The sequence below is a fragment of the Mesoplodon mirus genome, assembly GCF_964341445.2.
Source record: "Mesoplodon mirus genome assembly, chromosome: 1".
Taxonomy (NCBI): Eukaryota; Metazoa; Chordata; class Mammalia; order Artiodactyla; family Ziphiidae; genus Mesoplodon; species Mesoplodon mirus.
In genome coordinates, this window is record NC_138976.1 from 231,575,330 (window position 1) to 231,590,412 (window position 15,083).

The window sequence follows — 15,083 nt, forward strand, 5'->3', positions numbered from 1 at the left end:
ATGATGGGTCTGCCGACCCAGAACACCCCGTGTGCCTGTTCAGGATGCAGCTCATAGAAGTGGAGATTAAAAGCTCAACAGCTGTGTGTCAGGATGGCAGCAGTGGATGGCTAGATGACTGAGTTGTATTTATCACATTACTCTCAAGGCAAGCATTCTTTTCCTTTGTTTCCAGATTTAGCTTCGGGGCTGTAGAGAGAAGCGCTAGAAGTGTGAAAAGGTTCCTAGAGATAAAGCAACAGAGCAGAAGGCCCCTCAAGGCTGATAAGGAGGCCTATGACATGGAGAAAAAGCTTCGAAAAGTTAGAAAATCCCTTGAGGCACAGAAGACAATGTGAGTATGTGACTCAACACACTGGTGGTTGGAAGGCTGAAATACGTCACAAGTCCCAGCAGGAATGTACACTGGGCTACACAGACATCCTAGCTGTCCCTTATTTGCAGGCCAGTTCTGTGCTTCGGAGAACTGTGTGTGCTCCTGGCTCCTGCCTTGTTCTCGGTGTCTAATTCTGATGACTCTGGGTCTGAGATGCGTCTTCCCTTCCTCCCACCCTCCCATCCTCAGTGGCAGCCTGGTCTAGACGGGCCCGCGTCTTCCTCGGGCGATCACAGCGGTCTTCTTCTTGGACTTGGGAGCTCGAGGCTCCCCACCCTTCAGTGTAGCTGCCACCGCTCTGCTGACGTTCTCATCGATGAACTTACCCGCACTCCCTGTTCCTTCTCCTGGGCCATTGTTGGTGGACCGCCACGTTTGGAGTTTTGCCCTCACTTTTCCAGATCACGTCCTACTACTGTCATCCGACAACACTCAGTATTTGCTCTTCTCCCTGTGTGACACGTCCTCCTGAGCTTTCCCGTGACATGGCCCTTCTGCCTTGAGGTCCCTCCTTCCCGCTCGCCCCCAGAGCTTCTGCTCGTGAGTTCGCTGTCCCTCTCTGAAGCTTGCCCTCATGCCCCACTTAGATTTAGTGCCCTTTCTCCCGGGCTCTTGCTGCGCTGCAGTATTTAGTAGGTCGATTATAATGTGTTGCTGTCTTTTTCCTAAATTGTTAAGCTCTCTCACAGCAGGGACCGTGCGTTTTCCTCTTTTTATTAATATATCCAGTTGTTATCGAATGACTCGGGTCCTGCTTCTCGCTGGACCCGATTACATACTCACAGATGTCGGAAGAAAGGAAAGGTTCCTTTAATCAGGATGCTGGCAACGTGGGGAGTTGGTGGACTCAGTGTCCCCCCAAAACCACCTCTGAGATTCTGTTCGGCCATGGAAGTTTTAAAGGGAAGGAGGAGAGTAATCTCAGTTAATCACTGAGATGGGGGGTCAGGGTCATCGTCGTCCCCCACTGTGTGCAGGCTTGTGGAATCCTCATCATCTTCCTCTAGGTGTTCTCTTGATCACGCAGTTTGTTCAGGAGATAACTGAAGGGGAAGCCTGGGAAGAGATCTGGTCACCTGTTAATTACTGACTTTTCTCTCCTTCTTTGATTTACAGAAAGAACCGATAAGTTAGGCAAAGTATTGCGTGATCAAAACACTTGAAAGCTGTGCTTGAGCTGGAGATGAGTAAGGCACGGGATGCCTGGTGAAAAGTCACAATACAGCTCTGCTAAAGTGACAAGGAAAGGGGCTTCCTGCTGAGGGCGGTTTCCTGTAAAGAACTGCTTACACAGTCTTAACACGTTGCTTGGCAGGTCACAGCTGGTCCATAAATATCTTACAATGATTGGTAGTTACTTCCCTGAAAGTTGAAACAGCATTTAGAGCTTCTCGGGCTCAGATTTTTCACATTCTGGAGCAAGTCAGGATTTCCTGCTGACACTTCTGTGCATCTTCCTTCTGCCTTTTGTGCTGTTTCCCTGGAAGTGATGGTAGGTCTCAGCCTTTTCAATCACTAGTCCTTAGACAGCTTTTCTTCAGGACGCTGGCAGTCAGGATGTCAAGTTGCATTAGTGACCAGCAAGTCAAGCTTTAAACATAAGACGAATGTTTTCGTGAACTAAGAAAGCTGCTGCCATATCGGTAAACAAAGGCTGTTGCAGCCATCAAGCCACCACTTTCCCCGGCAGTGCACCCCGAGGGGACTCAGGATGGGGAAGCATAGGACGCTGGCCCCAGAGAGCTGAGGTGCAGATCAAAGGAATGATTCCAGTGAGCCCAGGCTTTGCATCTTCCCATACACAGAAAAGCGCTAAACTCCTTAACTGGAGGTGTCTGGTTTTCTTTAATTAGCAGTAATCCTTTGATGTTCCAACCACCTGGTCTTTGTTGCAAAATCTCTTGCGCTTCCTGGCTCCCTGCACCGCCCCCCGCCCCGCCTCACCCCCTCGGAGCAGTCTCTTGGAGTTATTTGAGATGCTGTCTCCAGGGCTTGAAGTCCTAAGAATGTCCACCGAATAGAACATAATTCTCAACTTTTAGGTTGTGCATTTTCTTTCAGTCAGCATTTTCCTACCTCGTTCAGCACCGTTACACTGAGGGTGTTGGGACCCTTGCCCTGGGCCCTGTGCTTCAGAGAACCCCACGCCGGCCTCCCCATCTGCAGCCGTTCCCTTAAAATTAGGAGTTGGTGCAGCTCAGGAGACGTCCCTCTGGAGCTCACTCTCACCCTTCAGATTCCAGGTGGTTACGGAGCTCTATTTGTCAGGGTAGGAGGAGGCTGTATTTTATCTGGAAGTTTGGTACCTCAGTTTAAAACTTAGAAATCCTTAGACAACAGTAAGGGGGCGTCCGTTAGCCCTCTGCCTGTGCTGGTCCCGGCATTGCCCCTGGAGGTGAAGGGAATGTCACAGGAAGTGAGTTGGTGGTGCGTCTACTGCTTGGTCTGTATTTCTCACCCCTGAAATGGAGTTAGACGGGACACTGGTCAGCACATATTCTCATATTAGGAACTGTCTTACGTGCAAAGGCGAGAGTGTCGACTGAAAAAAAAAAAGCACAACCTAAAAGTTGAGAATTAGGTTTTATTTGGCAGACTTTCTGAGGACTTAAGCCTGGGAGGCAGCCTCTCAGACAGCTCCGAGGGGCTGCTCCCAAGAGGTAAGGGGGGAGCCAGGATGTAGAGGAGTTTTTGCAACAGAGACCAGGTAGTCGGAACATCAAAAATGACTGTTCATTAAAGAAAACCAGAAATCTCAAGTTAAGGAGTTTAGCGCTTTTCTGTGTATGGAAAGATGCAAAGTCTGGGTTCACTGGAATCATTCCTTTGATGTGAACCTCACCTCTCTGGGACCAGCGTCCTGTGCTTTCCCATCCTGAGTCCCCTCGGGGTGCACCATGGAGGGGGGCTGCAGAGGCTGCGGACTTGGCGGTGGGCAGCCCATGGGTCTCCATCCTGAGTTCCCTCAGGGCTCACTGTCGGGGTGACTGCAGTGGCTTGATGGCTGCAGCATCCTTTGTTTACTGATAGGCAGCAGCTTTTCTCCTTCACCAGAGACAAACCAAGAAAGGACCAGAGATGTGGGTGTCTGTGAAAGGCGGTTCCCGTGAGGAGGGATGGATAATGTGCTTTGGTGACTGAGTCCAAGCCAGTGTTTGTGGGGCAGTGTCTTAGGCCAGATTCCTCGCAGAGATCTGAGATGGGACCTCATGGAAGTGATCTGTTGAAGGGGTGTGCCTGAGCGGGACCTGCAAGAAAGCGAGGAAGCAACAGAGGAGAAGTGAGGAAGAGGCGTAAGGGTGTGGTGTTGCTGGAATATTGCTGACCCCGGCCAACTGGGAGGCCTGGGTGCACTGCAGGATCGTGCCACCGTGGGTCGAGGGGGCTGTTTCGTGTACCTCTTATCAGTCAGGTACTGGCTGGGAGCCACATTCCCAGTCCCAGGAGGTGGTGTAACCTTCCAGGCATTTCTTGGGAGCTCTTGTCAGCAGAGGGCAATTCTGCAGGGGATGGTGTCGCCAAGAGCCCTTGGCAACCAAACTCAGAGCTGCTGTAGCAGGAGGAGAGAAGGAGCTGGCCTGCACTCGGCCACGTGGAGCTGGGGGCACCTACCTTCCTCCAAGCCTGTGAAAGAGAAAATGCTCGTCACTTTAGCAAGGGACAGGGGGCTCATATTGGAAGAACTGGATTTGTCAAGAAGGTTGCTTAGAGTAGGAGGAAGAGAGGGAAATATTCAGACACAATAGGGGACTTTTCTGATGAGGGACCACAAGTTCCAGAGGCTTCCTAGGGAGAAGGTTGGTTCAGGGTGGTCCGGGTGTATGTAGCAGTGAATGTCTGGGTGATGAGGGGATCAAGGATGTCCCGGGCTTCCTATGGTGGCCAAATGTGGCCGTTCATTACTTAAAATTTGTTTTTATAAACAGAGATAAAAGAAGCCAGAAAAATCCCAGAAAAATGGATCAAAGCCTAATCCATGAGGCTGAGCATGATAATCTGCTCAAGGTTCTTGAGAAGAACTTGGAGATCCCTCAGGACTGCACATATGCTGATCAGAAGGCCATAGATGCTGAGGTGAGCCCTCAGGATGGAGCAGTGCTCCTGGAAACCATTTCACACTCCTGCTACTACTGCGCAGCTCCAGACGCTGCTGGGTGTGATGCCTCAGTGCCGTCGCTTCCAGAATAGAAATCCTTGTGCGTGGCCTTCTGTCTGTACCTAACCCTGAGGGCTCTGCAGAGCATGTTTGAAGAAGACAGGATTAGGTTTATACATCTCTTGCTTGTTAATAGTTAACCCCTGGGGGTGGCTGCCCTCCCGTTATTTCTTCCTGCAATACTGTTTTTCACAGCCTGAATTCTACGCTCCGGTCTCACACGCCTCAACCGAATATTTCGGTACATGTGGTCCAATACACTTGAAATAATATATACACAGTTTCTCTAAAGCTCAGGATTTCTGTGTTATAGTCAAAACAAAAAGACATTGAAATATCTGGCATGCCGTTTCTTCTTCAAAATGTTTTATAGTGCAAATAATGCATACGTTTGGTAGACGAATTTGAAAATACAAATTAGTAACAATAAAAGCCATATGCCAACCGTAGGAAGTAATCACTGCCCTTCTGGATGAACCTTTCATATCTTTGTGACCACACACATGCACACGCATACACACACATACATGCACACACACATACATACACACATAGGTGCATACAGGCATATGCCTGTGTGTGTATATGTGCATTCTATTGTATACATTCTGTTATAAATTTCATGGTTTCCTCCTTTTCGAGAACCATCATCATTTTCATGGGTCCTTGATATCCCCTTGTATAGTTGACTGTACGTGGAGGGTATTTTGCTTTTGGATTCTTAGGGTTTTTGGTTTTTTCTTTTCTTCTCTCTTTCATAAGCAGTGTTTATTTTAGCACATAAAACTCTGCATGCAAGTGGATTTCCTCCTTAGGGCAGGGATATTTTTAAGGCTATCTGTGACCAATTTACAGTGAGAAGGAAGCCCTCCCAGACCATGTAAGGTAAGGAACCTGCTCTGCTTGGAGATATCGCTCTCCCCAGGGAGACCTCCTAAGGCTGATCTGACCTCCCTCAGGCTGGAGCAGCCACACTCACACCTCCTCTGGGGATTGTCTACTGCTTGGTTAGTACTTCTCACCCCTGAAATGGGGTGAAACAGTGTGAGACATTCTGCTCCAAGACTTTGGAACATTTCTGATAGTTACTGTTGTTCCCATAAAATATTTTTTATATGTAGAGTTAATTTCAAATAATTGGCCTCATTTAGCTAAATTATTATACAGTGTGCCTGTTATTTTCATTTCACCATTTTAAATTCTGATTTAAATTAAAATTAGATAAGAGATGATCAAAATCCCTAAAACCCTTTCTTCTTTCAGACTTTGCAGTGGGTGTTTGACCGAGTGAAATTCTCAAGGAAAGGTGCCGAACTGAAGGCTTTGGCAGCACGGGGGATTGGATATCATCACGGCTCTTTGAGTGCCAAAGAAAAGCAGTTAGTTGAGATTCTTTTTAGGAAAGGATTTATTAGGGTAAGTAAATTTCTTCATTTTAAAACTTGAAACTCTGTCTATATGAAGCTGAGCACCCATAACGAGTGGAAAATAACCATTTTTTCCCATCTAATTATGTCTTTTTTTTTTTAACGTCTCATGATACCACTGCATTTTCCATCTCATTTAGTTGAGGGAGGGGGTTTGAAATCTCTCATTGTTTATCTCTTTTTCATGAGATTCAAGTATCCCCTAAACAAGTACTGTTCCAACTATTTCCAACTATGTTTGAATTATACCTGTGGCGATCTAGGAATAAATGCCCACTTTTCATTTATAATGTCAACAGCATTTTGTCAGCTGTTCATGTGATTTTGGCTGTAGACGTCTTTTCATGGGTGTGGAGGACATTCAGGGTAGCATTTCGATCAGATCCTTTCCTGGTGTAATAGGTGAAATAAGAACAAGGATGTACTGCTTCCCCGGGGCCCGCTGCACGGCTCGGCAGACTTTAGCGGCGCCATCCTCATACTCTGTCCTGTCCGTGGTGGCGGACAGGAGGAAGGTTCCCTGAATCACTTGACACCCAGCCTTTGTTATGTTGTATTTGGTGTGTCCCATAAAGATGTGAGGGGATACTCTGGATACATTCACAAAGAGGGTTTATGTGATTTCCTAGTTAATTTAGACCTTGAGTAATCTTTTAAAATAGACCCTGACTTTTTCTAATTTGCCACATTAATTTTTTGAATTATGTACATTATATTTGTGTGTGGTGGGGTGGGGAGAGATTGATTCTGTTACTCTAGGGAGTGTCTTTTAATCTTAATAAATAAATCTTGAAGAAAATCTGACATCCTAATTTAAGGGTAATTCTGTAATCTGGAAAAAAAACCCAAATGTATCATTAACAACTTTGTTTAGCTTTTTTCTTAACTAATAACAAGTTATTTATTTATTTTAAAAGTCAATAACCAGAAACAAAATTTTTTACATGATTATGAATTGAGGTAAGGAGGCACAACCATTTTGATCAGCATATCCTGGGTCTAAAATAGTATCTGTTAAATAGTAGTTGCTCAATTACCAGTGGCTTAGTAAATGGATAACTAGATCCCTCTAGGAAAAGTACTATGGAAATAGAGTTAGCTTTGTTATTGAGAACACATGTTTCAAAAGGTATTTATTCTAGTTATAGTCTAAATTTAATGTTCTTTCTTTTCCCATTCATGTTCTTATTGAAGAACTTTATAAAAACAATAAATGGTGTGTTTCATTTTGACAGAGTATCGATATCAGGTTCAGAATAATTAAAGAAAATTATTCCATATACTTCACCATTAACCTCAACTATGACTTCATGATAATCAACAGAAATAGAAATAACAATTAGAAATACCCAGCATTATATGAAAAAATGAGTAAAAATAGATTATTTAAGAAACTAAAATTTGCCCTACTCCTTTTCTGGTCCATTATTATGGCAATTCAGGGAAAAAGGTGAAACTTGATTTGCTCTATTACTTAGATAATTTATTTCCATAGAAATAATCTTCACAGATAAGTTATAGTGGGTGAGGCTGGCCACTGCCCATACGTGGGTCTGTAACAGTATTATTCCCTGTTGTGGGAAGTTCCCTTTCTAGTCATTTATTACAAAGTATTTCCTGAGCACCTGTCACGTGCCTGGTACTCTTTTTGGGGGTGGGGTACACGATAGTGAAAGGGGCTTGGAGTCTGAGGCAGGACAGTAAACACACAGATGGTACACTTGAGGTGGTCATTGATGCCACGAGTAGGGATAATGAGGATGGGGCCATCATTTTGGATGTGGTGGTCCAGAACTTTCTATTTGACATTTGAGCGGAGGACTGAACAAACCAGGTAAATGGATACGTGGGAGAAGAATATTCTGGGCAGAGCAGAGTGAGGGGCAAGGCCCTGAGCAGTGAAATATGACATAGCAAGAACGCCAACGTGCTAGAGCCTGTAGTTCAAGGCTTTCAGTCACTCCATGGCATTCCACTGAAACACTATTTTATGAAGTAACTGTTTTATTCTCTTTCTAGGTGGTGACCGCTACGGGGACACTTGCTTTAGGAATCAACATGCCTTGTAAATCTGTGGTTTTTGCTCAAAACTCAGTCTATCTGGATGCCTTAAACTACAGACAGGTATTGTGATATGCAGAAACTCCCTATTGCATTGCTAAAATAGGGCAGTAAAAGAGTAAAAAAGGTGAGCCTTTGGTTTGCAAACGTGCTGCAATTCACAGGGAGTTTCCTGCAAACCTGACAGTCACGATTAGCTGTGGTAAAGCGGGCAGGTCACGGGCTTGCTGTTACGTGACCTTGGGTGAGATATCTAACGTGCCTGGTCCTTCTTTGCTATCTCCAGAATAGGGATGATAAGGACGGTCCCATGGCATTTGCAAGAATTCAATGAAGTGATTTGTAGGGAAGACACACGTGCAAGGTGCTTGAGGACTCTCTCCTCATCCAGTCCCTGTGCCCCTGAGTTTACGGCCTGGGGTTCTCTTTCATGCTTCTCTTGTCTTTGCCCCTGCTGTGCACTGTACTACCAAGCCGACTTTGTTATTCTCCTCCAGTGGTTTTGATTTTGGCCTTGCAATTTCCATTTCTGCCATCTTTCATCATACATTTTTAGCTTGTAGTAATTAAACAGTTTTCCTAATTTTCAGGTTTCCTGACTCCACTGTGTCCTGAACGCAGATGGTTTTCCTGCTCAGGATCACTTGGTGACTATTTCTGCTACATCTATCAGCCAACATTACAGGTTTTATCCAAGTGCCCCCCCACCACCACCACTTCCTCACGGAACACTTCCTTTCTATTCCCTGATGGGCCTTGTTCCTACCCAATACAACATCCTTAGTTTTTCCTCCATTTTACCAACCCCTGTCCTTTTGATTTCTCCTTCTGCTGCTGTTCTGGGCATGAATCCTCCCCCCATATCATCTTTGGGAATCTCTCATTTAGGGGTCTGGGGCCGGCGTTATGGATGGTGAACTTGGGAGTGGAAATGCCAGGGTTGGAGTCCTGGGTCTTTCACTTCTTGGTGTTTGCCTACAGTGAGTTTCTTATTTCCCAAGCCCCAGTTACTCTACTGTAAAATGCGGACAATGATTACACTCACCTCATAGGGTAGTGATTGTAGGGTCTTTATAAAAAAGGGGTAAAGGACCTAGCACATTCTGAGCACTTACTAAAGGAGAACTAATATAACTTGTATAAAGAGTTTGTTCTTAACTTTCTTTGTACCAGTAGCGTTTCTGAATTTTATCTCACTCTTGCATCTCCTCAGTTTGTGCACAATTTTTATGGTGATTTGTCACTCAGCACACGTGTGTAGTGGAGAGAAAGAAAAGGGACAAAGGAGGGGGGTGGGAAGGAAGAGAGGAGGACTAGTAAGATCAGCTGTAAGTGAACTGGAAACCAGGGTCTCGTCTTTTTTTCTTCTTGCTGTTTTGTCTTCTGTATATCATTATACGAATATCTAGCACAGTTTTGGGAATGAAATCAGCACATCAGGATGACAAATGTCTCATTTTCAGTTCTGTCTCAGCCACGGTGAATTTCCTGCCTGGTACCCAGTTGGATTTTCATCTCAGTTCTGTAATGGTTGGACATCTGCACAGTTTACTTGCTCTAATGCAGTATAAAAGGCTCAGTTCTTTTACTGTGATGGAGAAACTGTTCAGGAAAGATTTACTTTGTGATTCTATTCTCTTTTCAGATGTCTGGACGGGCCGGACGACGAGGTCAAGACCTGGGGGGAGATGTGTATTTCTTTGATATTCCACTCCCTAAAATCGAAAAGCTCATCAAATCCAATGTCCCTGAGCTGAGAGGGCAGTTTCCTCTCAGCATATCCCTGATCCTGAGACTCATGCTCCTGGCTTCCAAGGGAGATGACCCCGAGGACGCTAAGGCAAAGGTACTGTGGGGACGGTTTCTGGGGCTGAGTCTCTGCTACTGGCCGGGCTCTTTTTTACATCTGTAGTGATAGCTTCTTGGAGTCACCAGTCTTTAATGCTTGGTGGTGTCTTGGCTGGTAGAGGACTGGGGGCGGGTGGGGAGAGTAACAATTAGTTTTGTTGTCTCTGTCAATCATAGAATTTATGGCCAATGGGCATTTGGATTTGCCCCAGATGACTATTTTCATGTATGATAAACATTGCCCCATAGGAGTGAAGGGTGCTAGCTATGGATTTAAGAAGATCTGGGTTACAAAAAGATTTGTGTTTATGATTTTGTAATAAAAGAATTTATTTTTCATAAAAAAGTAACCCAGGTTCATCAAAGAATATTTGGATAATGCAGAAAGTTGAAGGAAGAAAAAAAGCACCTGCACCTAGTTTCGCTCTCCAAAAACAGTCACATTCTCATTTTGCTATTTTTTTCAGTCATATTTCTAAGTATACGTGTGTATTTGGTTCCTTGCAAAGATATATTTATATTTAGTTGGACTTAAGGCTATGGTTATAAACTTACCGTGAAATTTTCTGCTCAGATAAATATTTTGAGTCTAATTCCACAATGAGAAATTTAAAATTCATAATTTAATATTTGGTTTCATCCTTATGAAGATGCATTGTGAAGGGACCCATTCCTCCCTGTGTTTGTATATTGATTAGCCTGCCCTCTAAATTGGATCCTGTTTGCCAAGATGAGGATTCTTCCAGGACTTTTGTGATGAGTAGCCTCTTGTTATGTTGTTGATGCTCCTACAGGCCAGGTGCATATCATTTTAGACCAAAATATCCCCATGTTTGAGTTCTCATTTTTTAACCTCTATACAGGAGAGAAGGATACGTCTTCTTGCAAACTTTTTAATTTTTTTCAAAAAGGTTTTCAGAGTCGTTGGTCTTCTTTGCCTTGGCCTGTGTGAGGAGCTTTCTCTGTAACCTTCACACATAAAAGACTCAAGTATGGGCATAAATTTCTTGGAATATTCTTTTTACTTATCACATCAAACTAGAATCGCTTCACTGCCCTCTGGCATTTACAGTCATAGAGGAACAGACTCTTGAAATCTCCTCTAGAGGAACTGTGCTAATTCCTGTTTTCTTATAGTTTATTTCTTTCTGCCTATGTAATTATATGAGTATTTTAAAAGTCTGTATATTTAAATTCTTTTCCCCAGAATTTTCTATTTTGTGTGTCTTACCTTTTATGTTTTATTGATGTTTTGGTTATTACATGATGAAAACTTTCAGTCTTCATGCTCAGAAGTTTTTATCGTGGTAAAATACATGTAACATTAAATTTGCCATCTTAACCGGTTTGAAGTGTACAATTCGGTAATGTTAAGAACCTTTGCGTTGTGCAGGGCTCAGGTCATTCTGGAGCTAAGAAAAGATTTCTTAAGTTAGATCTTAGATATTTGCTTCCGTTTTGATTTGTTCAGTTTCCAGGAAAAGTTACAACTTTTTAAATCAAAAGTCGTTTTCCTGTTCTCCACTGTTGTTTTTCTTCATTATGAGAGGACACTTGAGTTTGTCTCCTGTGTCTCTGATGCACCCTCTAAAGTTTCAGATCTACTCCTTAGGGGATACCATGTGGATGTTCATTCTGCTGCTGGACTTGTTTCCCTGAGATTGTGCACTACTTCCTGTGTCACCCTTTCATATCATAATAATATTTTTAAAATGTCAATTTATATTGTCCATTTACCTTATGCAGTTGTGCCTTGTTTCATAAGAGGTCATATCTTTTGGCCTCCATTGAGGATGCCAAAGAATTCTTCCAAAATACGTTTTTCTAAAAAAACCCATTTTCATAGGTCAGATTACTTTTGGGTAGAAGCAGGTGTTCTTGTGATGGTCTGTAAGTTTCTACAGAGCCTGGTCCCAGGCTCCCTTGTTGGACTCACCACGTCCTGCTCTCCTACATGAGCCCACTACCTGCTCCACCGACAGTAGGCACGTAACAGTCCGAGGGGCACGGCTTTGCTGTTTCTGCTGCTTCCAGAACCTTCCCCCAGATGTGTGCACAGTCTCACTCTTCCATCTTGTTCAGTTTCTTGCTCTGCTGTTAGCCTGCTGCCACCACTCCTCCTGTGCTGTCGACGGACCCCCGTCTGCTGTGCCGACTGTGACCCCTGCTCATTTATACGTAGCACACACCATGCCTTACCCAGCTGCAAATCTCTGTCTCTGTCTATATCTACCATCTCTACCATGTTTTTGTTTAGTTTCTCTATATTTCCCACTGGAATGTAAGCACCCTAGGCCAAAGGTGTTTGTTTGTCTTAATTCTTGGTACAGACACCCAATAAATAGTTGTAGCATGACTGAATAATTTTAGGAAGTTGGTCTGTTTTCTTAAAAGAACTGATCTCTTGTGGGTTTTTCTGTTTTCTCACCTTTGAAGGAAAGTACATCCCTTCAGATCTGGTGGTTTGCCAAGAAAGAAGCGTGCATGATTTTTCTTTTGGTTTCACTCTCTGCTCACCTCAGTGCTGTTTAAATACCCTTTTAAATGTGAAGCTAGATGAATAGCTTTTGGCCCAAACCTCAACATTTAGCATATTTTCAAGTTATGTACCTTTCTGGACTGAAAGTTCATCTTCTGCCAATGTCCCTGACAGATTGGTCCTGTGGAGGCCATTCGTCACCACGAACTGCAGTAGGCGCTGCAGTCAGAACTCTTACTGTCGTAATAAGACTTTAGTGACGTGGTCTGCATTTCCAGAGTTACAGTGAACCACCAGAAGTCACTCACCCTCTTACTACTCTGCTGTTTCCTGGCTGTTGCTCTAAATGTAGAGCGAGAGAGAGAAGTTGCAGGAAAGGGCATTCATGGCTCCCTGAGAACGTGTCACCCCAAAGGAGAGGTGATGGATGGTACACCCCCTCCCTTCCTTCCTTCTCCCTCCTTCCCTCCCTGCCCCTCTCCCTTCCTTCCTTCCTTCCTTCCTCCTAGTCCACTGGCCTTACATTGACTAGAGATTCTTCCCGGGTACTGTGAACTCCCAGGCCTAAAGGCAGCCACGTTTAATTTCGGTGATGTTGGGAAATTCTCCTTTTACTTGAACCTCATAAACGTTGTAGTGGGCAGTTGAAAGATATCTGAACTGTTACCTCGATGCTGTTTTACTATCTCAATATTTTTATTACTTTGACCTTAATCAACCTAATTCCATCGTTTCTGCAACGATACTGCAGGACATGGGATAATGTATCAATAATATCGTATTTTCTTCCAGAACAACCCAAGATTGTAAGCTCTTAAACTGGATTCACATATATTACCAGATTATTTGGCAACATGTTTCATTTCCAATGATTCTGTTTTATATGTTCCGTTTTGTTAGGGAAAGGGTGTGCCATGTAAGAATATGGTAAAACAAGTCATGTGAAATCCCACTGAATCTTAGGTGGGTCTGGTATCTGTGGGGTAAAATGGATATTAGTAATATATATTTGATTGTTTTATATTCTTTTATGAGCTGGTCAGTTGGATGTGGCCACAAGAGGAGACAGACGAGAGGCTTAGGGGAACAAAGTAGAAACTCAGAGGTCCTAGAAATGCAGGCAGGGTGCACCATGCAGGGCTTCATGAGACCCCAGGATGGTCGGGAGGCAAGAGACACGAGTGGAGGGAGGGGATCCATGGGAAAGGCAAGGCATCTCAGAGTAAATAGTTTGGGACCGGCTAGTTGGAATAATTTGGGTGGGCTTTGGGAGCTGCAGTGGTGTCTATTTGCCTGGCACCTGGGGTGCTTTAGGACAGGGGAATATTGGCTTGGTGTGTGAGATTCAGGTAAGGCAGCAGGTGGGGCGTAAAGTTGGGATTGGTTGGTTTGTAGAGGGAAAGCAAGCTTTGTCAAGTTATTGTTATCTTTAGGAAGTAGCCCTGGGAATATCAGTCTCTGCCCAGCCGGCAAGGTTTTTAAGGTGTCAAAACATCATAATATGCAGGAAAAAATGTTAAATTCCAATGCACGTCTCTTGTTATCCAGGAGTGTGTTTCTCAGCAGGAGCGCAGTGTGAATTAACAGGCTCCTCTCCTCAGGTGCTGTCCGTGCTCAAGCACTCACTGCTGTCCTTCAAGCAGCCCCGGGCGCTGGAGATGCTGAAACTGTACTTTCTGTTCTCCCTGCAACTCCTGGTCAAGGAGGTAGGACCGTGTTTGCCTTTTTGTGAGATAGGATCCGTACCATCTCTGTTTCTCATCATCTTGAACTAATTCCAGTCTTTCCAAGGTGATAGCCAAGGATTCCTACTACTTACAGTTGATTTAATGATCAAAGTGGGCAAGGTAATGAGTACTAATCTCTCTTATGTTGGTATTGTGGACTGAAAAAATAAAAGCACAACCTGAAAGTTGAGAATTATGTTTTATTCAGTGGACATTCTTAGGACTTCAAGCCCAGGACATAGCATCTCAAATAACACTTGAGGGGCTTCTCCCAAGAGGCAAGGGAGGAGCTAGGATCTGTAGGGGTTTTTGCAATAAAGACCAGGTAGTCAGAACTTCAAAAGATGACTGTTCATTAAAGAAAACCAGACACCTCCAGTTAAGGAGTTTAGCGCTTTTCTGTGTATGGGAAGATGCAAAGTCTGGGCTCACTGGAATCATTCCTTTGATCTGCACCTCAGCTCTCTGGGGCCAGCGTCCTGTGCTTTCCCATCCTGAGTGTCCTCAGGTGCACCATTGTGGGGGCTGCAGTGGCTGAGGGCTTGATGGTGGAGCATCCTGTCTCCATCCTGAGTTCCCTCAGGGCTCGCTGTCCAGGCTGCTGTAATGTGATGGCTTGATGGCTGCAACATCCTTTGTTTACTGATATGGCCGGCAATGTTTTAGTTCTCAGTATTAAGTACTACTTTAAACTGGCATTTAATAAGTTGTCTATTAATTAAGGTATGTGGTTGAGTTGAGTCAAACTAATAAATTATGTCTGTTCTTTAGGGCTATTTAGATCAAGAAGGTAATCCTACAGGCTTTGCTGGACTTGTGTCACATTTGCATTATCACGAGCCTTCTAATCTTGTTTTCGTCAGTTTTCTTGTAAGAGGCCTTTTCCATAATCTCTGTCAGCCAACCAGGAAAGGTAAGCTTGACATTTCATACGTATGGTCTAAAAACAGCAAAGATGCTATAGTGAAGCTAACACTTCAGGACATTTTTTTTTTCTACAAAGAAAATA

At 44.1% G+C, this 15,083-nt stretch overlaps 1 protein-coding gene across 1 annotated transcript in view; it reads left to right on the forward strand.

Annotated features, from left to right (window-relative positions):
• The window catches only part of LOC309806459 (putative ATP-dependent RNA helicase DDX60), an 80,686-nt gene that overhangs the window by 49,416 nt on the left and 16,187 nt on the right, over positions 1-15,083 (forward strand). Inside the window, exons 26-32 of the mRNA XM_082625311.1 lie at positions 176-334; positions 4,303-4,450; positions 5,796-5,948; positions 7,979-8,083; positions 9,666-9,866; positions 13,949-14,053; positions 14,846-14,987. Coding sequence (XP_082481437.1) covers positions 176-334; positions 4,303-4,450; positions 5,796-5,948; positions 7,979-8,083; positions 9,666-9,866; positions 13,949-14,053; positions 14,846-14,987 — 1,013 coding nt within the window. The remainder of the gene's footprint in view (positions 1-175; positions 335-4,302; positions 4,451-5,795; positions 5,949-7,978; positions 8,084-9,665; positions 9,867-13,948; positions 14,054-14,845; positions 14,988-15,083) is intronic.